The sequence below is a fragment of the Salvelinus namaycush genome, chromosome 32 (assembly GCF_016432855.1).
Source record: "Salvelinus namaycush isolate Seneca chromosome 32, SaNama_1.0, whole genome shotgun sequence".
Classification (NCBI taxonomy): domain Eukaryota; kingdom Metazoa; phylum Chordata; class Actinopteri; order Salmoniformes; family Salmonidae; genus Salvelinus; species Salvelinus namaycush.
In genome coordinates, this window is record NC_052338.1 from 27,606,441 (window position 1) to 27,632,142 (window position 25,702).

Here is a 25,702-nt window from a genome sequence, read left to right on the forward strand (position 1 = left end):
TGAGGGTTGCCTAATCACACACATGACATTTTAGAAAGATGTGACCTTTTTAACCCTTTGAAACAGCCCCTATGACCCCAATTCAAGGCACTTCCGGTTGTCACAGGAAGCTGAAAATAAACACATATCCTCATTGGGGTAGGCTTTTACAGAATCCTGAGTTTCAAGTCTTTACATTAAGAACTGACTGATTTACAGCATTCGCCACAATAACATCTGCTAACCATGTGTCTTTATATACGGTATGTTATACCATATATGGCATCTTGCCTATGCCGCTCGGTCATTACTCATCCATATATTTATATGTATATATTCTATTCCATCCCTTTACTTGATTTGTGTGTATTAGGTAGTTGTTCTGGAACGGTTGGTGTTGAATTGCTAGATTACTTGTTAGATATTACTACAATGTGTCCTAAAATGGTTACAAATACAAGACTGTGTGTGTGTGTGTGTGTGACAAGAACATTTGATTTGATTTGTTTTGATACGCTGCAGTATGGTATGTTACCACCAGGTGGCTTACAAAAATACCCCCTTCTTAGGACCCTGACAGTTTTGTGTGATTTTCAAACCAGGCATATTAGCATGCTATTTGCAGGCTATTCCAATGGTTTCCCTAGTTGAGACCATGGTTTTGGACCTAACTTGGTCAAAGGTCCTAATATGGAAGGTGTTTATATAAGTTGAGGTCCTAATACGATCTCAAAAACGAGAACACACACACACACACACACACACACACACACACACACACACACACACACACACACACACACACACACACACACACACACACACGCTGAGTTAGCAGGGGGGATTTTGAAGTTTGGGCTGGTGGCCTCAGGCAGTGGAAGCTCCCTGCTGCAATGTTACTGAGTTGGCAAATAGGCTGGAAAAAGTGTGTGTGTGTAATTATATAGTATATCCATCAACCTCCCCTCCCCTGACATGCAGTGTACATACAGTAGCACCATGTTACAGAGAGGGCTATGTAACCAAGAACACTTAATGAAACCAGGGGTTGTAAATTAGATACCCTCTGCTACCATGGACAGAATATAGGCTTTCTTTACTGATACTCCACACAACATTGGAACAGAGAGACTAGTGTGAGTATCTTAAAGTATCAAGCAGACATGAATTTGCACACACACCCATCTCACCTTACTGCATACTGATTCCTCCACAAATCAAGTCATAAACCCCATAAACAAGCACTTTCAGTCAAAACCGGTGTACTGTACTGGATGTTTGCTACCATTTTGCCTCCCCTTGCACATCTGATTTACTATGCGGATACATACTGAAAGATTTCAAGACTCCGACGCCATTTCCATATTCATGATCTACAGTGCTTTCCAAAAGTATTCATACCCCTTGACTTATTTCACATTTTGTTGTGTTACAGCCCAAATTCCAAATGGATTAAAAAAATAACATTTTTCTCACTCATCGACAAACAATACCCCACAGTGACAAAGTGAAAACACGTTTTTATAATTTTTGCACATTTATTGAAAATGAAATATAAAATATCTTGTTTACATACAGTACCAGTCAAGTTTGGACACACCTACTCATTCAATGTTTTCTTTATTTTTCCTATTTTCTACATTGTAGAATAATAGTGAAGACATCAAAACTATGATATAAAACATATGGAGTCACGTAGTAACCAAAAAAGTGTTAAACAAATCAAAATATATTTTATATTTGAGATTATTCAAAGTAGCCACCCTTTGCCTTGATGATAGCTTTGAAAACTCTTGACATTCTCTCAACCAGCTTCACCTGGAATGCTTTTCCAACAGTCTTGAAGGAGTTCCCACATTTTCTGAGCACTTGTTGGCTGCTTTTCCTTGCCTCCAACTCATCCCAAACCATCTCAATTGGGTTGAGGTCAGGTGATTGTGGAGGCCAGGTCATCTGATGCAGCATTCCATCACTCTCCTTCTTGGTCAAATAGCCCTTACACAACCTGGAGGTGTGTTTTGGGTCATTGTCCTGTTGAAAAACTAAGCGGAAACCAGATGGGATGGCGTATCGCTGCAGAATGCTGTGGTAGCCATGCTGGTTAAGTGTGCCTTCAATTCTAAATAAATCACCTACAGTGCCACCAGCAAAGCACTCCCACACAATCGCACCACCTTCTCCATGCTTCACGGTGGGAACCACACATGCGGAGATCATCCGTTCACCTATTCTGCGTCTCACAAGGACATGGCGGTTGGAACCAAAAATCTCAGATTTGCACTCATCAGACCAAAGGACAGATTTCCACCGGTCTAATGGCTATTGCTCGTGTTTCTTGGCCCAAGCAAGTCTCTTCTTATTATTTGTGTCCTTTAGTAGTGGTTTCTTTGCAGCAATTCGACCATGAAGGCCTGATTCACGCAGTCTCCTCTGAACAGTTGATGTTGAGATGTGTCTGTAACTTGAACTCTGAGGCATTTATTTGGGCTGCAATTTCTGAGGCTGATAACTCTAATGAACGTATCCTCTGCAGCAGAGGTAACTCTGGGTCTTCCTTTCCTGTGGCGGTCATCATGAGAGCCAGTTTCATCATAGCGCTTGATGGTTTTTACGACTGCACTTGAAGAAACTTTCTTGCCATAATATGGACTTGGTCTTTTACCAAATAGGGCTATCTTCTCTATACCACCCCTACAATGTCACAACACAACTGATCAGCTGAAATGCATTAAGAAATTCCACAAATTAACTTTTAACAAGGCATATCTGTTAATTTAAATGCATTCCAGGTGACTACCTCATTAAGCTAGTTGAGAGAATGCCAAGAGTGTGCAAGGCTGTCATCAAGGCAAAGGGTGGCTACTTTGAAGAATCTCAAATATAAAATATATTTTGATTTGTTTAACACTTTTTTGGTTACTACATGATGCCATATGTGTTATTTCATAGTTTTGATGTCTTCACTATTATTCTACAATGTAGAAAATAGTAATAATAAAGAAAACCCTTGAATTAGTAGGTGTGTCCAAACTTTTGACTGGTACTGTAAGTATTCACACCTCTTTGCTATCACACTCCAAATTTAGCTCCGGTGCATCTAATTCCCTTTGATCATCCTTGAGATGTCACTACAACTTGATCGGAGTCCACCTGTGGCCAATTCAATTGTTTGGACATGATTTAGAAAGAAACACACTTGTCTATAGAAGGTACCACAGTGAATGTCAGAGCAGAAACTACCATGAAGTCCAAGGACCTGTCCGTAGATCTGAGATAGAAGTGTGATGAGGCATATATCTGGGTGAAGGGGATAAAATAATTTCTAGAGTGTTGAATGTTTCTAAGAGCACAGTGTTCTCCATCATTGAGAAATGTAAAAAATATGGAACTACCCTGACTCTGCCTACAGCTGGCTGTCAGACCAAACTGAACAACCGGGCAGAAGGAGGTGACCAAGAACCCAGTGGCCAGACGGAAGCAACTCCTGAGAAAAAGGCACATGACCGCACACCTGGAATTTGCAAAAAATGCATTTGAAAGACTTGGAGCATAAGGCAAAATATTCTGTGGTCTGATGAGACATAAATTGAACTATTTGTCCTGAATGCGAAGCACTATTTCTGGAGAACCAGGCACAGCTCATCACCTGTCTAACACCATCCCTACCGTGTTGTATGGTGGTGGCAGTATCATTCTATGGGGATGCTTTTCATCAGCAGGGACTGTGAGACTGGTAAGCATAGATGGATCAATGAATGGAGTGTAATACAGGCAAGTCCTTGATGAGAATCTCCAGAGTGCAAACGACCTTAGACGGGATTTACATTCCAACAGGACAATGACCCAAAGCATATGCTGGAATGGCTTCAGAATAAGAAAGTGAAAGTCATTGAGTGGCACAGCCAAAGCCCAGACTTGATTCCCGTTGAAAATCTGTGGAAAGACTGTTCACCGCCTCTCCCCATCTAACTTAACAGAGTTTGAGAAAATCTGCAGGGAAGAATGGGAGAAAATCCTAAAATCCAGATGTGCAAAGCTGATACAGACATACCCAAGACGACTCAAAGCTGATACAGACATACCCAAGACGACTCAAAGCTGATACAGACATACCCAAGACGACTCAAAGCTGATACAGACATACCCAAGACGACTCAAAGCTGATACAGACATACCCAAGACGACTCAAAGCTGATACAGACATACCCAAGACGACTCAAAGCTGTAATCACCGCCAAAGGTGCTTCTACAAAGTATTGACTCAGGGGTGTGAATACTTATGTAAATGAGATATTTCTGTATTTCAATTTCAATAAAGTTTTCTTTGTCATTATTGGGTATTGTGTGTAGATGGGTGAGAAACACAATTTAATCAATTTTGAATTCCGTCTGTAACACAACAAAATGCCTAAGTCAGGGTGTGAGTACTTTCTGAAGGCACTAAATATCCATATGATCTATCTAGATTTATTCTACGGTAACTAAATACCCTACTCTCTCCTTCTTTCTCTCTCTCTTGGTTTCTCTCTCTCTGTTTCTCTCTCTTGGTCTCTCTGTCTCAGACACAGATCCTCGTGTTCTGGAGAAACAGGAGCAACAACAGCCCACCTACCTGGCCCTGAGCTACATCAACAGGTAACCTACACACAGGGCAGTGTTGCTCCACCGATGGAGTAGTTTCGACAAAGACTAGCATACGTGGACAGAAGTGGCCAGTCATTTGAAATTTGATGTGATCAACATTCCTGGCTTCAGTTCTACCACATCCTTGGTTTTCTTCAGGCTTTTGGTTTGAAAAACATGATTCTGTCTAGTAGCAAATCTGATACGACTTCTTCTTCTGAGGCCTGTATCAGACTTGTGTTTGACCATTGTTTAGCAGTTGTGATATTCTAATTGCCCCTAGTGTGTTATGGTGCTTTTTGTGTTTTTGTGACCGTGCTGGTGTGACCGTGCTGGTGTGACCGTGCTGGTGTGACTGTGAGTGTGTCTTGTTTGTGTTTGGATGACTGATCCGTTCCCAGATAAACAGTGTTGTCATTAGAAGCACCGAAAACCACAGAAGAAGCGAAACGTGCTCTCTACACAGTTACAGCCTAGCCAAACACAGAAATGAGAATGAGATGTGTGTTAATCCCAAAGCTTCATGTCCAATCTCACACCTCTTAAATCATACTGTGTGTGAGTTAGGGATTTGACGAATGTACAAATGTTCTTAACTTTTAAACTGCCAATGAGGTGAATTCACAATCCTGCATAAATTCTGCATATGACCGCTATGGGGCAATGCAGTTCAATCTACCACAGTGATGGCTACCTACTGGTCGTCATTAGTTGCCATAGCCACAAAGACATAAAGCCCACCTATTTCTGAAATTATCTTCTAAAAATGTGATTTTAAACCTAACTCCTAACCACACTGCTAACCTTATGCTTAGCTAACCTTATGCTTAAATTTAGACCAAAAATATACACTATATATGCAAAAGTATGTGGACACTCCTTCAAATTAGTTGATTCGGCTATTTCAGCCACACCCGTTGCTGACGTGTATACAATTGAACACACAGCCATGCAATCTCCATAGACAAACATTGGCAGTAGAATGGCTGTACTGAAGAGCTCAGTGACTTTCTACATGGCTCCGTCATAGGACGCCACCTTTCTAACAAGTCATTTCATCAAATGTCTGCCCTGCTAGAGCTGCCCCAGTCAACTATGCTGTTATTGTGAAGTGGAAACATCTAGGAGCAACAACGGCTCAGCTGCGACGTGGTAGATGTTTTTAAATGTATGTAAATTGTAAAGTCTTTTGTCTGTAATATCTTTTTCGTTATACAGTACCAGTCAGAAGTTTGGACACACCTACTCATTTAAGGGTTTTTCTTTATCTTTACAATTTTCTACATATTAGAATAATAGTGAAGACATCAAAACTATGAAGTAACACAAATGGAATAATTTATTAACCAAAAAAATGTTAAACAAATAAAAAATATATTTTATATTCAAAGTTCTTCAAAGTAGTCACCCTTTGCCTTGATGACAGCTTTGCACACTTGGCATTCTCTCAAACAGCGTCACGGGGAATGATTTCCAAAAGTCTTGAAGGGGTTCCCACATATGCTGAGCACTTGTTGGCTGATTTTCCTTCACTCTGCGGTCTAACTCATCCCAAACCATCTCAATTGGGTTGAGGTCAGGTGATTGTGGAGGCCAGGTCATCTGATGCAGCACTCCATCACTCTCCTTCTTGGTCAAACAGCCCTTACACAGCCTGGAGGTGTGTAGGGTCATTGTCCTGTTGAAAAAAAATGATAGTCCCACTAAGCGCAAACTAGATGGGATGGTGTATCCCTGCAGAATGCTGTGGTAGCCATGCTGGTTAAGTGTTCCTTGAATTCTAAATATATCACAGACAGTGTCACCCAGCAAAGCACCATCACACCACCTCCTCCATGCTTCACAGTGGGAAACACACATGCGGAGATCTGTTCACCTACTCTGCGTCTCACAAAGACAGCAGTTGGAACCAAAAATCGCAAATTTGGACTCAGACCAAAGGACAGATTTCCACTAGTCTGTCCAGTGCTCGTGCTTCTTGGCCCAAGCAAGTCTCTTCTTCTTATTGGTGTCCTTTTAGTAGTAGTTTCTTAGCAGCAGTTCAACCATGACGGCCTGATTCACGCAGTCTCCTCTTAACAGTTGATATTGAGATGTGTCTGTTACTTGATCTCTGTGAGTTGCAATCTGAGGTGCAGTAATTGCCAATTTATGAGGCTGGTAACTCTAATGAACTTATCCTCTGCAGCAGAGGTAACTCTGGGTCTTCCTTTCCTGTGGCGGTCCTCATGAGAGCCAGTTTCGTCATAGCGCTTGATGCTTTTTACGACTGCACTTGAAGAAACATTCAAAGTTCTTGACATTTTCTGGATTGACTGACCTTCATGTTTTAAAGTAATGACGGACTGTCGTTTCTCTGCTTATTTTGAGCTGTTCTTGCCATAATATGGACTTGGTCTTTTACCAAATAGGGCTATCTTCTGTATACCACCCCCTACCATGTCACAACACAACTGATTGGCTCAAATTCATTAAGGCACACCTGTTAATTGAAATGCATTCCAGGTGATTAACTCATGAAGCTAGTTGAGAGAATGCCAAGAGTGTGCAAGGCTGTCATCAAGGCAAAGGGTGGCTACTTTGAAGAATCTCAAATATAAAATATATTTTGTTTAACACGTTTTTGGTTACTACATGATTCCATACATGTTATTTCATAGTTTTGATGTCTTCACTATTATTCTACAATGTAGAAAATAGCAAAAATAAAGAAAAACCCTTGAATGAGTAGGTGTGTCCAAACTTTTGACTGGTACTGTATGCCAGACCCCAGTAAAATTTGCTGTTTTCAGTGGCATCGGCTAATCCTAATACATCCTAATAAATCAAATCAAGTCCCAACGAACCATCAAACAGGCAAAGCATCAACACAGGACTATGATTGAATCCTACTACACTGGCTTTGAATCCTACTACATTGGCTCTGACGCTTGTTGGATGTGGTAGGGCTTGCAAACTATTACTGATTACAAAGGGAAACCTAGCTGCGAGCTGTCCAGTGACGCCAGCCTACCAGACGAGCTAAATGCCTTCTATGTTCACTTTGAGGCAAGCAACACTGAACCATGCATGATAGCACCAGCTGTTCCGGATGACTATGTGAGTAAGACCTTTTAAACAGGTCAACATTCACAAGGCCGCAGGACGAGATGGATTATCAGGACGCGTACTCAGAGCATGCGACTGTACTGACATTTTCAACCTCTCACTGACAGAGTCTGTAATACCTACATGTTTCAAGCAGACCACAATAGTCCCTGTGCCCAAGAATGCCAAGGTAACCTGCCCAAATGACTACCGCCCCGTAGCACTCATGTCTGTAGCCATGAAGTGCTTTTGAAAGGCTGGTCATGGCTCACAACACCACCATCCCAGAAACCCTAGACCCAATACAATTCACATACCGCCCCAACAGATCCACAGGTGATGCAATCTCCGTTGCACTCTACATTGCACATTCCCACCTGGACAAAAGGAACACCTACGTGAGAATGCTGTTGACTACAGCTCAGCGTTCAACACCATAGTGCCCTCAAAGCTCATCACTAAGACAAGGACCCTGGGACTGAACACCTCCCTCTGCAACTAGATCGTGGACATCCTGATGGGCCGTCCCCAGGTGGTAAGGGTAGGCAACAACACATCTGACACACTGATACTCAACATCGGGGCCCCTCGGGTGTGTGCTTAGTCCCCGCATGTACTCTCTGTTTACCCACGACTCCGTGGCCACACACGACTCCAACACCATAATATTTTGCTGACGACATAACGGTGGTAGGCCTGATCACCGCCAACGATGAGACAGCCTACAGGGAGGAGGTCAGACACCTGGCAGTGTGGTGCCAGGACAAGAACCTCTATCTCAACGTGAGCAAGACAAACGAGCTGATTGTGGACTACAGGAAAAGGGGGGCCATTGACAAGGCTATAGTGGAGCGGGTCGAGAGCTTCAAGTTCTTTGGTGTCCACATCACTAATAAACTATCATGGTCCAAACCAAACACACCAAGACAGTTGTGAAGAGGGCACGACAACCCCTATTCCCCCTCAAGAGACTGAAAAGATTTGGCATGGGTCCTCAGATCCTCAAAAAGTTCTACAGCTGCACCATTGAGAGTATCCTGACTGGTTGATTCACCGCTTGGTATGGCAACTTCTCGGCACCAGACCGCAAGGCGCTGCAGAGGGTAGTACATCACTGGGACCAAGCTTCCTGCCATCCAGGACCTCTATACCAGGCGGTGTCAGAGGAAGGCCCTAAAAATTGTCAAAGACTCTAGCAACCCTAGTCATAGGCTGTTTCCTCTGCTACCGCACGGCAAGCGGTACGGGAGCGCCAAGTCTGGCTCCTTAAAAGCTTCTACCTCCAAGCCATTAGACTGCTAAACAGTTACTCAAATGGCTACCCGTACTACTTCCCAACGAGCTGTTCCTGTTAATGGGGAGAATCTGAAAGTTGTCTAACTTCAGGTATCTTGGTGTCATTTTGGACTCCAATTTGAAATTTAAGAAACATGTGAAGAAGGTGGTTAACACGGTTATGTTTGGATTATCCAACTTTAGGTTCATCAGACCGTTCCTTCCTCTGGAGGCCGCCAAACTATGTATGCTATGATCTTCTCACATCTGATATGTTGCCTCACATGCTGGTCACAAGCAGGAGCTACTATTCTGAAACCAATTGCATCACTCTTAAAAAATTTTTTTTTTGATGTTTGATAATAAACCAAACAGTTTCCACCATTGTCATGTCATTCACACACATCATTTAGTTAGTCTGGACAGCTTTAAGCAGTATGTAGATACAAGTCTTTAAAGATCCTGCATGGTCTTGACCAGCCACCCCTATGTCGGCATATCATGCTCAAGGAAAGCACCTCCAGGATAACAAGGGCAGTAACTAGAGGGGACTGCGTTGTCCCTTTTCGACACAGTAAAATCGGCCAATTGGTCTTCTCTGTTAGAGCTACAATATACTGGACTGCAATGCCCATGGACTTGAGAGGCTGCACTGATTATTGTACTTTTACATTTGAATTGGAAACATGGCTAAAATCTATCCAAACATGTACACATGAGTTATCTGTGGTTCCTCATACAGTTGAAGTCGGAAGTTTACATACACCTTAGTCAAATACATTTAAACTCAGTTTTTCACAATTCCTGACATTTAATCCAAGTAAAAATTCCCTGTCTTAGGTCAGTTAGGATCACCACTTTATTTTAAGAATGTGAAATGTCAGAATAATAGTAGAGAGAATGATTTATTTCAGTTTTTATTTCTTTCATCACATTCCCAGTGGGTCAGAAGTTTACATACACTCAATTAGTATTTGGTAGCATTGCCTTTAAATTGTTTAACTTGGATCAAACGTTTCGGGTAGCATTCCACAAGCTTCCCACAATCAGTTGGGTGAATTTTGGCCCATTCCACCTGACAGAGCTGGTGTAACTGAGTCAGGTTTGCAGGCCTCCTTGCTCGCACACGCTTCTTCAGTTCTGCCCACAAATGTTCTATAGGATTGAAGTCAGGGCTTTGTGATGGCCACTCCAATACCTTGACTTTGTTGTCCTTAAGCCATTTTGCCACAACTTTGGAAGTATACTTGGGGTCATTGTCCATTTGGAAGACCCATTTGCAACTAACTTTAACTTCTTGACTGATGTCTTGAGATGTTGCTTCAATATATCCACATAATTTTCCTCCCTCATGATGCCATCTATTTTGTGAAGTGCACCAGTCCCTCCTGCAGCAATGCACCCCCACAACATGATGCTGCTGCCACCCCCGTGCTTCACGGTTGGGATGGTGTTCTTCAGCTTGCAAGCCTCCCCCTTTTTCCTCCTAACATAACGATGATCATTATGACCAAACAGTTCTATTTTTCTTTCATCAGACGAGGACATTTCTCCAAAAAGTACGATCTTTGTCCCCATGTGCAGTTGCAAACCGTAGTCTAGCTTTTTTTATGGCGGTTTTATAGCAGTGGCTTCTTCCTTGCTGAGAGACCTTTCATGTTATGTCGATATAGGACTTGTTTTACTGTGATAGATACTAGATAGATACTTTTGTACCTGTTTCCTCCAGCATCGTCACAAGGTCCTTTGCTGCTGTTCTGGGATTGATTTGCACTTTTCGCACCAAAGTACGTTCATCTCTAGGAGACCGAACGCATCTCCTTCCTGAGCTGAATGACGGCTACGTGGTCCCATGGTGTTTATACTTGCGTACTATTGTTTGTACAGATGAACGTGGTACCTTCAGGCGTTTGGAAATTGCTCCCAAGGATGAACCAGACTTGTGGAGGTCTACAATTTTTTTTCTGAGGTCTTGGCTGATTTCTTTTGATGTCAAGCAAAGAGGCACTGAGTTTGAAGGTAGGCCTTGAAATACATCCACAGGTACAACTTCAATTGACTCAAATGATGTCAATGAGCCTATCAGAAGCTTCTAAAGCCATGACATCATTTTCTGGAATTCTCCAAGCTGTTTAAAGGCACAGTCAGGTTAGTGTATGTAAACTTCTGACCCACTGGAATTGTGATACAGTGAAATAATCGGTCTGTAAACAATTGTTGGAAAAATTACTTGTGTCATGCACAAAGATGTCCTAACCGACTTGCCAAAACTATAGTTTGTTAACAAGACATTTGTGGAGTGGTTGAAAATGAGTTTTAATGACTCCAACCTAAGTGTATGTAAACTTCCAACTTCAACTGTATGTAAGACGACAGTTGATGATAGTGTTGTCGTTAGAATGATGTATTATTGGATATAATGTATTTGTATGTGTATTGTGTCTGTGTAATTGTCCTTAGCTGTCCTGGGACTAAGGCTGCAAATTAGCTTTATGCTAACTCCGCCATATTTACATGGATGTTGCGTTATTGTAATATTGCTGTTGATTAATGTGCATTGTCCCCTATAAATAAATAAATAAATTTGTATTGACCCGCTTTTTTAAGTTGCTGCTACTCGCTGTTTATTATTTATGCATAGTCACCCCTACCTACATGTACATATTACCTCGACTAACCTGTAACCCCGCACATTGACTCGGTACTGGTACCCCGTGTAAATAGCCTCGTTATTGTTATTTTATTGTGTTACATTTTTCTTACTTTAGTTGAATTATTTTCTTAAATATTTTCGTACTTAAAAAAAAAAAAACAGCATGGTTAATTATGGGCTTGTAAGTAAGCATTTCACTGTAAGGTGAATACCTGTTGTATTTGGCGCATGTGACAAATAAAATGTGATTTGATTCCTGTTTCAGCATGAAAATGCCCCCGTGCACAAAGCCAGGTCCATACAGAGATGGTTTGTCGAGATCGGTGTGGAAGAACTTGACTGGCCTGCACAGAGCCCTGACCTCAACCACATCAAACACCTTTGGGATGAATTTGAAGGCCAATAGCGAGCCAGTCCTAATCGCCCAACATCAGTGCTTGACTTCACTAACGCTCTTGTGGCTGAATGCACTTTCCTCCTTCAGGGCTGTCACAGTTTTTCCACATGGCATCTTGTAGTCTGGTTCTAGATATGCCATTAAGGCATTGACGCTGATATCCTCTACCATTGACAATGGCTGCATATCAATCATTTCTGTAGTCAGCGCTGTGATTTTCACTCCGTCCCTTATCGCACTGCTGCCAGCAGCAGGCTGGGTCTCACCGGGCTTTCCTTTCAGCATTGCACCTGTACTGCCTACCACTGTATCTCAATTCCACCTCGCAAAGTTTGCATTTCATCACCTTCTCATTTAATTTCTCAAAGTATTGCCATACAGTACTTCGAAGCTGTCGCTACCCTGTCTCACCATTTGATGTGCGGAGTGGCAAATCATTAGAAAGATGCATAGCCATCTCCTTACAGCATTGTTGCGTTAGGTATTTGGTGAATTTACATTTTTGCCTTTTATGATCATGATCGGAACCTGTTAATGGTAGATTTGCGATTACTGCACTGTGATTTTAATTGGTTAGTTTTTTTTTTCTAAACGTTAACAATCCCAAATTTGTTTAAACGTCACAGCCCTAGTGTGGGTGGAGGAGTGGTGAGAGAAAAGAAGGAGCCAGAAGAGAGGGAGATAAATAATACATATTGTTTAAATAGTGTGTGTGTGTGTGTGTGTGTGTGTGTGTGTGTGTGTGTGTGTGTAACCTGTGTAGCAATGTTTGTGTCCAGGTTTATGACGGACGCGGCACGTCGGGAGCAGGAGACCCTGAAGAAGAAGGCCACACCCAAACTTTCCCTGTCAATCACAGGTGGCGTGTCTCGGAACAGCGTGGCCACACCTCCACGGCACAGCAACGGCAACCTGACTCCCCCCGTGACTCCTCCCATCACACCCTCCTCCTCCTTCCGTAGCAGCACGCCCACAGGTAAGCGAAAGTGGAGATTTTGGATGTGTTGCCTGTTGCCTTTTGCCTCTTGTGGTCCTGTGTGGCTCACTTTGGATAAAAGCATCTGCTAAATGGCATTGCCTCTAGTGTTCTAGACTGAAGGTCAATGGAACCAAGGTTACTCACTTAACCAGAGTTCAATGAACTAGGGACTATGCTAGTCACTCAATGGATATCCTTTCGCCTGGCGGCAGGATGAGCCGAGGTATTAATATCAGAGTAAATCCGTGTGATGCGCGTGCCCCCACCCCCTATAAACACCCAGCATCATGTCCTCTTTTCTTCCCTCGGCTACGCAGGCGAGTGAGTAGTGGATGTAACTGTCGTTGAGTGTGTCGAGTACCGTAATTTCTGGACTATTAAGCGCACCTGAATATAAGCCGCACCCACTGAATAAAATTTAAAAAAGTATTTTGTACATAAATAAGCCGCACATGTCTATAAGCCGCAGGTGCCTACCGGTACATTGGAACAAATGAACTTTACACAGCCTTTAAACGAAACACGGCTTGTAACAAAAATAAATAGGCTTTTAAACGAAACACGGCTTGTAACAAAAATTAATAGGCTTTTAAACGAAACACGGCTTGTAACAAAAATAAATAGGCTTTTAAACGAAACACGGCTTGTAACAAAAATTAATAGGCTTTTAAACGAAACACGGCTTGTAACAAAAATAAATAGGCTTTAACGAAACACGGCTTGTAACAAAAATGTAAAAAATAGCAGTAAACAGTAGCCTACCAAGAAAGTCATTGGTCACTATCTTCCTCCTGTGCACTGAAACCACTGAAGTCATCTCCTTCGGTGTCGGAGTTGAATAGCCTCAGAATTGCTTCATCCGATGTTGGATCGTTTTCATTGTCGCTCTCGTCACTTTCATCCAGAGGCAAATTCCCCGCTGAGCTCATGCTGCCCTCTTCAACACGCAGCAGTCCAGCCTTTCGAAACCCGTTGATGATAGTGGATTTTTTGACAATGCTCCACGCTGTCAGGACCCACTGGCAGACTTGACCATAAGTTGCTCTTCGCATGCGGCCCGTTTTAGTGAAGGATTTCTCCCCACTTGTCATCCAAGCCTCCCACTGAACACGGAGCGCCACCTTAAATGCACGATTTACACTGATGTCGAGTGGCTACAAATACTTTGTTGTGCCCCCAGGAATCACAGCTGGAATTGAGTTTGTCCTCTTGATGGCTTCTTTCACAAAATCTGTTATGTGGGCCCTCATGCTGTCCAACACGAGCAATGCCTTGTTCTTGTGAAAGAATCCTCCCGGTCGCTTGCCGTAACACTCCGTATGCCATTCATGCATTAGGCCTTCCGTCATCCATCCTTTCTTGTTGAGTTTCACAACAATTCCTCTCGGGAATTTTTCTTTTGGCATTGTCATGCGTTTGAAAATCAACATCGGTGGAAGCTTTTCTCCCGATGCCGTGCAGCTCAGAACACAGGTGAAGTGTGTTTTTTCATGCCCAGTTGTTTTCAGCGTGATGGATGATTCGCCTTTCCTGTTGACAGTCCGAGTGAGAGGCAGGTCAAACGTCAGAGGAACCTCATCCATATTTATGATGTCGTGCGGGCCGATGGAATGCTCCGCTATCTTTGCATCAGTGAATTTGCGGATATTTGAAACTTTTTCCTCGTTGTCGGGAGGGAGCTGCTGACACAGACTCGTCCGTACCCTGATGGACAGGCCTTTACGTCTCATAAATCTTAGACACCACGATGGTCCACCTCTAAAATCCTCAAACTTCATTGCGGTGGCGATTGTTTTGGCTTTCAGTCGGATCTGCACAGTTGAAACACCTCGGCCGTCTGCTCTCTGTGTGTTGACCCAGTCTTCAAGCTCATTTTCTAGTTCGGGCCATCTGCTTTTCTTCCCTCTGAAAGCTTTTGTTGTCTTTCTGCACCGAGTCAGTTCCTCACGCTGCTGTTTCCAACGTCTTATCATCGACTCATTAAGGCCAAGCTCCCGTGCAGCAGCTCTATTTCCTTTTCCAACAGCCAGATCGATCGCCTTCAACTTGAAAGCTGCATCATATGCATTTCTCCGTGTCTTTGCCATGATGAGGGTGACAAAATGACTACCGTAATCAAAATGATGGGAAGTTTGAGCGCGCTCGATTTACGTCACATTATGTGACGGTGCTCAGTTTTTTGGCGGCATGAATCTTGTGAAAGCAGGAAAAATCCATAAATTAGCCGCGTCATTGTATAAGCCGCGAGGTTCAACGCGTGGGAAAAAGTAGCGGCTTATAGTCCGGAAATTACGGTATACTACCTTTTGGGTGAAGATTACTCCTCCCAGGAGTGCTCTGCAGTGTTTTGTCATCTTTATTTTTTTCTTACAGGGTGACACCTTGCTACGAAGTAGGGTGAACGGGCCAACCTGTTCACGGCGCGAGGCTTCGTTGTCTTGTCCGCCGGTTAGCCTCCCGTGTAATTGCGTTATCTGTTGCTTGTTAGCTTCAGCTGGATGCTAGCCTCTTCTCTCTGGAGTTTGAGTCTGGGTACCGCGCCTACCCAGGCTAGGTGAGACTCTCTAGCTAAACACCGTGTCGCACCTTGACGTCCAAACTTCGCATACTATCTTACTGGCTCGAGCTGCAGCTGTTGCCAGAGTTAGATTCAGAGGATGTGCGCCTCACTAATCTCGCCAGAGTTAGCCAGTCTGTTCTCATGACCTCTCCTCACACCTAGTCTGTCACTGTCAGTTGAGTTGGGCTCCTCACATCCATACCTTTTGGGGATTGTGAGTGGAATTTCTCCAATATATTCTGATATCCGTAGAATGTGGTGTTATACAGATGATCTCATCTATAAGACATATCTGTATTTCTGCTTCTGTCTAGACGGGGAGAATATCATCCATTCCATACTACTGCGATAAATGCAATGCTGGCTTGGCTTCGACTGATGCCCATTGCACCTGTATTATGTGCCTGGGCTTAGAGCTTGCCATTCAGGCTGTAGATTCCCCCTACTCTGGATGAGGCGGCTCAGTCAGCCTCTCTGTCTTCGCACCTCTGTTCTCTCAGCCTGACAGGCTCCGTTGAAGACTTAAGACAGGATCCTGATGCTATCCCCGTCTTTGCTGGTAATGACCTAGAAGAAGAGACCTCTGAGGCTGGTTCTGGGTCAGCGAACCATGGCTCAGAGAGGGCTGAGAGTGAAGCCCCTGTTCATCAGCTGATATGCAGGAGTTCCTCTAAAGAGTTCTGAAAGCTCTGGATATTAATCCAGATCCTAACAGCAACCTGGCCAGAGTGTACATTCCTCAGTGCTCCAAGTTCTCTAATGCGTCAATCTTGGGCTAAGGTGAACTCAAGGTCCCATGTCTCAAGCCAGTGAAAGCCTTCATGGACCATCATGGCTTCTCCCGAGGAGTTGAGACTGGGCCAGTACCCAGTCATGGACCCCATTATTGCGGCCATGGTCCTCCCAGACGAGATCATTGGTAGGTCTCCCCGCTGTCCTCTGGGACCTCATCTGGCATACCTGCACGGTCTGATAGCTCGCCTGTCCACTGACGGTGACCCTGAGCTGATGGCTGAAATGACTCCGGTGTCCAGACTCCTCTCCCTCTTAAACTCTGAGATGTCACGTGCTAATGGCAAAGCCCTGTCTATGATCATCTCGTCACGCAGACCGCTTGGGCTGTCGCCGACAAAGATGTCGACCTCCGTGAAGAAACCCTTTATGGAGCTCCCCATTTCCCCGGTCCAAGTTTTTGGTCCTGGAGTGGACACCATTTTAGACCAAACGACGAAGCTGCAGAAGGACATAGAGACCCTGCAGTCTTTCATGGGTCCCCCTCAAGCGAAATGGAACATTCCTATTGTGAGTGTTCTAGTGTGTTCAGTAGAGACAGTGTTCTTGCGATGTGGAGTGGTCCCAGTCTACACAGGTAATTACACACCAGCTGTCACACTGTTCATACGGGTGTGTGTGTTTCAGAGCCCTGAAGCAGATGGTCCAATTCCTGCCCAAATATTTGCGTTTACACACAACCACGTGTACACACACCCTTGTTGAAATCCTTTTAACATGTGTCAGGGTGCCATCCATTTCCTCCTGCTGAGGTGCAGCATTTCCTGTGTGTGTGTGTGTGTGTGTTGTGTGCGCACATTGGGGTTGGGGATTATGAGAGTCGGTGTGTGTGTGTGGAAAAAGTGGTGCACTTACTAAATCAGAGCAATGAGGATACCTCCCATTTAATGATCCGTTTCAGGGAGCCAAACCCCTCCCCCTGGGTACTCTTGAGGCACACACACACACTGAACCCTCCTCTGTTCTATGCTCCATGCCCCTCTACTTGAGACAGTATAGTCATGTCCCCATGACACGCAAACTGATGTGTGTGTGTGTGTTCCCCCTCCAGGCAGTGAGTATGATGATGAGGAGGTGGACTATGAGGAGTCAGACAGTGATGAGTCCTGGACCACAGAGAGTGCCATCAGCTCAGAGTCTATCCTCAGCTCCATGTGTATGAATGGAGGGGAGGAGAAACCCTTCGCCTGCCCTGTGCCTGGCTGCAAGAAGAGATACAAGGTGCAGTAAACACACACAGCCCCAGTTTATAGAACAGTCCCTAGCTCTGTTATTCTGCTACACACTAGTCCTCTATATATCAGTTCAGTATAGCCTATGATCTGTGTAGTGGAGGTTTTCACTTCAGGGTGTGAGGGGGAGTTTCCTCTAGCAATGTCAACGTTTGCAATGTTGTTCCTGGATGTTGCTTTTAGGGATTTTCACTAAGATAATGTAAGGGGAATTATTATTTTTCTAGGAGTGGGGCAGTCCCACTCCTTTATATTCTATTCTTTATTAGGTAGGACAGTAAAGGACTGAGGATAGGGGATGCTAGAATAGCAGTCGGTCGGATGCAAACCCACGCTCGCACAGGTAGCTGTGTTCTGGAGGCAGCCACTTAGACCGCTAGCCCACGCCAGGCCTGCTAATCTGTCTCTCCCCCTCATTCAGAATGTGAACGGTATTAAATACCATGCCAAGAACGGCCACCGGACACAGATCCGTGTGCGGAAGCCCTTCAAGTGCCGCTGTGGGAAGAGCTACAAGACGTCCCAGGGCCTGAGACACCACACCATCAACTTCCACCCGCCCGTCTCTGCCGACATCATCCGCAAGATGCAGGGCTAGAGAGCCCCCCCCCAAACATTTCCCTATTCCTCACCAGCACTCCCAACCCAACCACCCCACACTTTTTCAATGTTAATATCCAACCCACCTTGACCAACCAACCAAAACATATCCCTATCCCTTCTGGCCCAACCTTAGGGGTGACAACCCAAACCCCTATCCCTTCTAGCCCAACCTTAGGGGTGACAACCCAAACCCCTATCCCTTCTGGCCCAACCTTAGGGGTGACAACCCAAACCCCTATCCCTTCTAGCCCAACCTTAGGGGTGACAACCTAAACCCCTATCCCTTCTAGCCCAACCTTAGGGGTGACAACCCAAAACCCTATCCCTTCTAGCCCAACCTTGAGGGTGACAACCTAAACCCCTATCCCTTCTAGCCCAACCTTAGGGGTGACAACCCAAACCCCTATCCCTTCTAGCCCAACCTTAGGGGTGACAACCCAAACCCCTATCCCTTCTAGCCCAACCTTAGGGGTGACAACCTAAACCCCTATCCCTTCTAGCCCAACCTTAGGGGTGACAACCCAAACCCCTATCCCTTCTGGCCCAACCTTAGGGGTGACAACCCAAACCCCTATCCCTTCTGGCCCAACCTTAGGGGTGACAACCCAAACCTCTATCCCTTCTAGCCCAACCTTAGGGGTGACAACCTAAACCCCTATCCCTTCTGGCCCAACCTTAGGGGTGACAACCCAAACCCCTATCCCTTCTGGCCCAACCTTAGGGGTGACAACCCAAATCCCTATCCCTTTTAGCCCAACCTTAGGGGTGACAACCTAAACCCCTATCCCTTCTAGCCCAACCTTAGGGGTGACAACCCAAACCCCTATCCCTTCCTCCCACACACTAAAGGATCTAGTGCATGCTTTAACTTGTTTATGTCTTGTATTATGTTCTTTGGGTTTCACATGTTACTCTATCTCTTGTTATTTTAATAACATGCATCTTTATAGGCTTTTTTGTTTGTACATTTGCACATTCTTACGCTATCCCAACTATTTCCGTGACTTTTTGTATTGACATACGGTGCTAACAAAACGAAAACAAAGAAAAGAAAAAGAAAGAAAAAACAAAACAGAAGAAGAAGAGAGGAGTAATGTAAAAGAGAAGGAAGGTGTGGAGTTGGATTATACAGTCTATATATAGATATATAAACAATAGATGTGTGTATATATACAAATATAAGTATTCATCAGCATATATACTAAGTAGTTCCACTTTATTTTCAAGCTTTATTTTTTTATTCTTTTTCAATATATTTTCCAGATATTAGTTTCTTTTGATATTTCATCAATAAGTGTTATTTTTTTTTTCATTCCTCAACCCCGAGACAACCTGTCCTGTTGTCATAGGTCAAACTTTAAACAGCTAGGTGACCTCAGGTCTAGATATTCCCAGCAGCAAAAACAAAGAGACTATGGCTTTAATCCTAACTTCAGATCTGCGTCCCTAAATACATTTTGCACAGATTTCATGTTAGTGTTCAGCCCATATAGAGAAACAAAGAAACTATTGCATTTCTTCATTCCCTCTGTTCTAGGACTTCGCCCCAATGATTTCGGAATGGATTGTGCATCCTGTATTCCAAAGGTTATTCCAGACTGTAGTGTGAGCAGACCAGATGAGGCATCATCCTGTATTCTAGGTTATTCCAGACTGTAGTGTGAGCAGACCAGATGAGGCATCATCCTGTATTCTAGGTTATTCCAGACTGTAGTGTGAGCAGACCAGATGAGGCATCATCCTGTATTCTAGGTTATTCCAGACTGTAGTGTGAGCAGACCAGATGAGGCATCATCCTGTATTCTAGGTTATTCCAGACTGTAGTGTGAGCAGACCAGTTGAGGCATCATGCTCTATTCTATTCTAGTTGCCAAGTATTGTTTCTGGTTACTTTTCCATGATCATTGCCAACAGCTCTCTACTGCCAAACATTTACATTACCATGTGCCTGAGGGGGGAGGGGGGAGAGAGACTGTCATACGGTTTCATCAAAGAGGTGCGCAAACGTGTCAAGAGAACACGGGTCTCATTGCGCCTCCAGTGTGTATGTGTGTGACTGTGTATGTGTGTGAGTGTCGATGGTATGTTTTGTTTTTGTGCATGTGTTTGTCTTAAAGGGTGTATCTCCAGAGATTACACCTACAAACGTTGGTTGCCTTGCGTTGTAGACTACAGCATTCCAGTACAGTCTGTTGCTTCTTAGCCAAGTCTTTCTGCAGTATCTGAGCTTTTCAGCCTCTTGTGTTATTATTCCGCCTTCTCTGTTACAGTCCTCCATAGTGTTATAATATACAGCTGTCTCAAATGACACCCTATTTTTGTATACGGGGAATAGTGACATTTTAGATGAGTTCTGTGTTCTAAATGACACCCTATTCCATAAAGTGCACTACCTTTGGGCCCTGGTTAACAGTGGTGCACTGTATAGGGAATGCCATTTGGGATGCAGATAGTGTCATAACAAGGACCTTGCCCATAGCCTCCTGCTTTACAGAAGCAGTCTGATATTGTGTCAAGGTAAGCATGTTCTGGCCTATTTGTGATACCATGCCTTCAGAGTGGTGTAGTGTCAAAAAGTGGTGCCCGTTGGCAAAATGTTACCCCGTGCCAGGCCCGAAAACATTTCTAACCTGTTGTTCTGTGATAATGGTCTGAGTCTGATGGTACCCCAACACACACGCTTGACGGTTGCCATAACAACCCTAGGTGTGGCAAAGTGCACCTGTATTCACAAAGCGTCTCAGAGGAAGTGCCTCGCTAAAAACAGAATCCTTCGAAACCATAATGAATACGAGCGGGCACCTGATTCTAGAACACCACTCCTACGTGAATACAGGCCCAGCATACAACACAGACAAAAATGTCAGTGAAAGAGGAAGGTAGCATTGTTTTTGATTGTGGCTGTACAGAATGCATTCCGGAGTCTCTGTGCCAGGTTTTCCTTACTTGGAAGCCTTGGCTCCAGCGCATTTTAGCAAGGGATCAGAGAGGGAGTTCGACAGTTCGGGATCTGTCAAACACTTGTAAACCTGTCCTCTCCCCGCAGAGATGCAGGTCACTATGGTCACAGTTTAACAGGGAGCCTGACGGTATTACACAGCGGGGATGTGAGGAGTACAGTACAAGCGTGTGTGAGGGGGACTATTCCGATATACTGTGTACAGTGAATGTATTGTAATGTGTGTCAAGTGCATTTAAATTATATTTTCGTATGTTAAGTGGAGAACAATGTTTCCTATTTGTACGGAGGCAACAGAGGGTGTGAGGGAGGAGACCTGTGTACTATATCAAACTGTTTTTACATAAGCTGCTGCTTCATAAATGTGAACACTATTACATTACAAAATAAAGAGAACGTTAGCCAGAACTGTCTGAATGGGGTTGGGGGGGTTTGACCCAGAAGATGGAAAGACAAAATGACAATTGTATCCATTTGACAAGCGTACTTTATTTTTAATGCTCACATACAAACCTACACCCACACACTTTCAAAGGGCCGCATTTGGACATGACAGACACACGTGTGCAACTTTTGAAGCCAAAAGTACAGCACTGTGGTCACATTGAAAGAACAGTAAAATCTCAGACTGACAGTAGATGACAGGAATCAAGAGACACGCGCAAAATAAACTTACTTTGACCCAAACAAAGGAAGTAAAGATGGCAATCGTTAGAATCTTAACACGGTGAAAGAGTCCATAGCCAAGAGTCCAGTAGTTTTCTATAGCGTTCATATTTCCAGTTACCTTCCCTCCAATCAACTGAAGCAGAATGGCCAGGAGAATATTAGCCTATCCAGTGAATGGAGACCAGGAAGTAAAACATCACTGTCATTACTAAAACATTGTCACAACAGCAATTGAAACATTTCTCCATAATAGTTCTACTTCTCATATATATATATTTTTATTTCAGCAATAAGGCCCGAGGGGGTATATGGCCAATACACCACGACTAAGGGTCATTCTTTTTGCACGACGCAACGCGGAGTGCCTGGACACAGCCCTTGGTATATTGGCCATACATCACAATCCCCTGAAGTGCCTTATTGCTATTATAAACTGGTTATGAACGTAATTAGAGCAGTAAAAATAGTTGTTTTGCCATACCTGTGGTATACGGTCTAATATAGCACAGCTATCAGGGCTTGAACCACCCAGTTACACACATACATACACACACACACACACACTATACATTGTCAAATTCAAACAATAGTGCTAATTATTTTTAATTAACCGTCTGACGTCTTTTGCTGACAAGAGTTTGACTCATACTGTACATTGGGCTGGAGGTGCTTGAAGACCACATATCTCCTCCCAAGATCCTAACCCCCCCCTCTCCACGGTAGAAGTTTCCCCAACCCACAGATGCAGGATCAGATAAACCAAATCCTAACCTTAACCATTAGAGGGAAAACGCAAAACTGACCATTAGTGTCTAGGGGCAACTTGATCCTACTCTCCCTCCCATCCCTGGATGTCACCTGATCCTACTCTCCCTCCCATCCCTGGATGTCACCTGATCCTACTCTCCCTCCCATCCCTGGATATCACCTGATCCTACTCTCCCTCCCATCCCTGGATGTCACCTGATCCTACTCTCCCTCCCATCCCTGGATGTCACCTGATCCTACTCTCCCTCCCATCCCTGGATGTCACCTGATCCTACTCTCCCTCCCATCCCTGGATATCACCTGATCCTACTCTCCCTCCCATCCCTGGATATCACCTGATCCTACTCTCCCTCCCATCCCTGGATGTCACCTGATCCTACTCTCCCTCCCATCCCTGGATGTCACCTGATCCTACTCTCCCTCCCATCCCTGGATGTCACCTGATCCTACTCTCCCTCCCATCCCTGGATGTCACCTGTTTCTACATGTGACTGGGAACAGAAACAGAAAATGAAGTCTTGTAAAGTAGCTACTATTGACAGGCTGATTAACGCAGATGAATCCTACAGATACTAAACACATGCAGTGATGATATCATCAACATGGGACAAAACCAAAGAGCTCCAAGGCTCCGAAACCTCACGCAAAACATATTTTTTTTGTAATTTCCCTAAACTGACAAACTCCCCCTTATACAAAGTTATACACACACTCCTTGATGTTTTTGAAAGGTAGCATGTTCTCGTGGAAGTGTGTGAGGCCAGGGCTGGAGTTAATTTAATTTCAATTTACAACATAAAGTGCAATTTACTCCCATTGATTTTTCTCATCTTGATTTGGAATCCCCCTTCTTGGTCCGAGTTAAATTTGAATGAAATCATCTCGACCCCCATTTGAGTAAATGTTCCTTTATTCTTCTTTACATCCCTTAATCCAAACCTTCCCTTTCACACACACCCCCATCTGCCCTGCTACTCCATGTTGGCGAAGTTTAGCACATGGCCGTCAAAGTGTGTGAGCACGTGCTTCTGGAAGAGCTGCTGATGGCAGTGGAGGGGGAACTGCTCAGAGCACACAGGACACACCTTCCAGTGGCTCTCCACGTGCTGCTCAAAGCTACGCTGCTCAAAATGGGGCGGGAAGATCACCTCGCACAACGGACAGCGCTTGTGGACCTCACCACTGAGTGGAGGGAGAAAGACCATATAAACGAGGGGAGAGAGAAGGATCAGAGTGGGGAGAGAAGGATCAGAGTGGGGAGAGAAGGATCAGAGTGGGGAGAGAAGGATCAGAGTGGGGAGAGAAGGATCAGAGTGGGAAGAGAAGGAGCAGAAGGGGGAGAGAAGGAGCAAGAGGGGGGAGAGAGAGCAAGAGGGGGGAGAGAGAGCAAGAGGGGGAAGAGGGAGCAGAGAGGGGGGGAGAAAGAGTGTTGGGTTAGCTGGGATAGTATTTTGTGTATTGTCTGTGTGGAGGGTCATGTGTGTGTGTTACCTGGGGTCGAAACAGAAGCTGGCCTGATGATTGCAGGCAGGCTGCTCCCCATCACCGACCTACAGTATAGAGACACACACCTCACTGACGGCTCTCTCCTCAGTTTAATAGTGTGTTAATAGAGCTAGAGGATGTGTGATGTCCTCCCAATAAGGGAACAGAACAAGTCAGCCCTATACATTGACCTAACACAGTTTTGCGTTTCCCTCCCTAATGTTTGAGGTGAGGGTGTGTGTGTGTGTGAACTCACATTGCGTGGCTCCTCGGGGGAGTGTTCCAGTCCGTCGGGGGGGCTCATGCTTCGTGAGGAGGAGGGCTGGATGCAGACCACCTCTCTCTCCCAGTCTGCACCTGCACACGGGGTCGGGGAGGTGGCCGGAGGGGCGCACGCACCAGGGGCCTCAGGAGGGGGGCGGAGCATCTGCTCCGGGGACAGGGCGCCGTCTGCCCCGTCTGGACAAAACACAACAACACAGGAAACAGGAAGTGTTTAAGAGTGTGTGTGCAGAAGCTGGTCTCCATCTCTCCAAGAGAGACAGACAGGGCTGAAATGGAGAAGAGAGGGAGACCAAGAGAGACAGACAGGGCTGAAATGGAGAGAGAGAAGAGAGGGAGACCAAGAGACAGACAGGGCTGAAATGGAGGAGAGATGGCAACCAAGAGACACAGACAGGGCTGAAATGGAAGAGAGAGGGAGAGATGGAGACCAAGAGACTGACAGGGCTGAAATGGAGGAGAGAGAGAAGAGAGGGAGACCAAGAGAGACAGACAGGGCTGAAATGGGGGAGAGAGGGAGAGATGGCAACCAAGAGAGACAGACAGGGCTGAAATGGAAAGAGAGAGGGAGAGATGGAGACAAAGAGACAGACAGGGCTGAAATGGGGGAGAGAGGGAGAGATGGCAACCAAGAGAGACAGACAGGGATGAACTGGAAGAGAGGGAGAGATGGGTAGCCTGGGAGCGATAGAAAAGAAGCTGGGAAATAGAAACACAGTGTAGATAATACTAGATAGAGACAGTATTGAGAGATGGAGACCAAGAGACAGGCTCCCAGGCTGCCCATGTCTAAGATAGAATCAGACGGATAGAACAGAAGCTGGGACATAGAAACACAGTGTAGACAATGCTAGATAGAGACAGTACTGAGAGATTACAGCCAGAGACAGACGGATCAGACACACTACATTGCCAAAAGTATGTTGACACCCAACATTTCATTCAAAAATCATGGGCATTAATATGGAGTTGCTGCCATAACAGCCTCCACTCTTCTGGGAAGGCTTTTCACCAGATGTTGGAACATTGCTGCTGGGACTTGCTTCCATTTAGCCACAAGACCATTAGTGAGGTCGGGCACTTATATTGGGTGATTAGGCCTGGATCGCAGTCGGCGTTCCAATTCATCCCAAAGGTGTTCGATGGGGATGAGGTCAGGGCTCTGTGCAGGCCAGTCAAGTTCTTCCACACCGATCTCGACAAACCATTTCTGTATGGACCTCGTTTTGTGCACGGGGCATTGTCATGCTGAAACAGGAAAGGGCCTTCCCCAAACTGTTGCCACAAAGTTGGAAGCACAGAATCGTCCATAATGTTGCATGCTGTGGCGTTAAGATTTCCCTCCACTGGAACTAAAAA

At 44.8% G+C, this 25,702-nt stretch overlaps 2 protein-coding genes across 3 annotated transcripts in view; one reads left to right on the forward strand and one right to left on the reverse strand.

The window, feature by feature from the left end:
- LOC120027457 (juxtaposed with another zinc finger protein 1) overlaps positions 1-21,547 on the forward strand; it is a 58,703-nt gene extending 37,156 nt beyond the window's left edge. Inside the window, exons 2-6 of one of the 2 annotated variants that reach the window (XR_005473304.1) lie at positions 4,542-4,614; positions 12,794-12,990; positions 17,397-17,566; positions 17,999-19,767; positions 19,823-21,547. Coding sequence is in view for 1 of the 2 variants with exons in the window: in XM_038972400.1 (XP_038828328.1) it covers positions 4,542-4,614; positions 12,794-12,990; positions 17,397-17,566; positions 17,999-18,175 (617 nt within the window). In the remaining variant the exon portion in view is untranslated. Of the gene's footprint in view, positions 1-4,541; positions 4,615-12,793; positions 12,991-17,396; positions 17,567-17,998 lie in introns of both variants that reach the window. The other variant, XM_038972400.1, reaches the window with a different exon arrangement.
- Positions 21,548-21,608: 61 nt separating this feature from the next.
- Positions 21,609-25,702, reverse strand: part of LOC120027279 (tax1-binding protein 1 homolog A-like) — a 48,359-nt gene continuing 44,265 nt past the window's right edge. The window contains exons 16-18 of the mRNA XM_038972196.1: positions 24,318-24,520; positions 24,068-24,126; positions 21,609-23,758 (exon numbers count right to left, since the gene is read on the reverse strand). Coding sequence (XP_038828124.1) covers positions 23,548-23,758; positions 24,068-24,126; positions 24,318-24,520 — 473 coding nt within the window. The 3' untranslated portion in view covers positions 21,609-23,547. The remainder of the gene's footprint in view (positions 23,759-24,067; positions 24,127-24,317; positions 24,521-25,702) is intronic.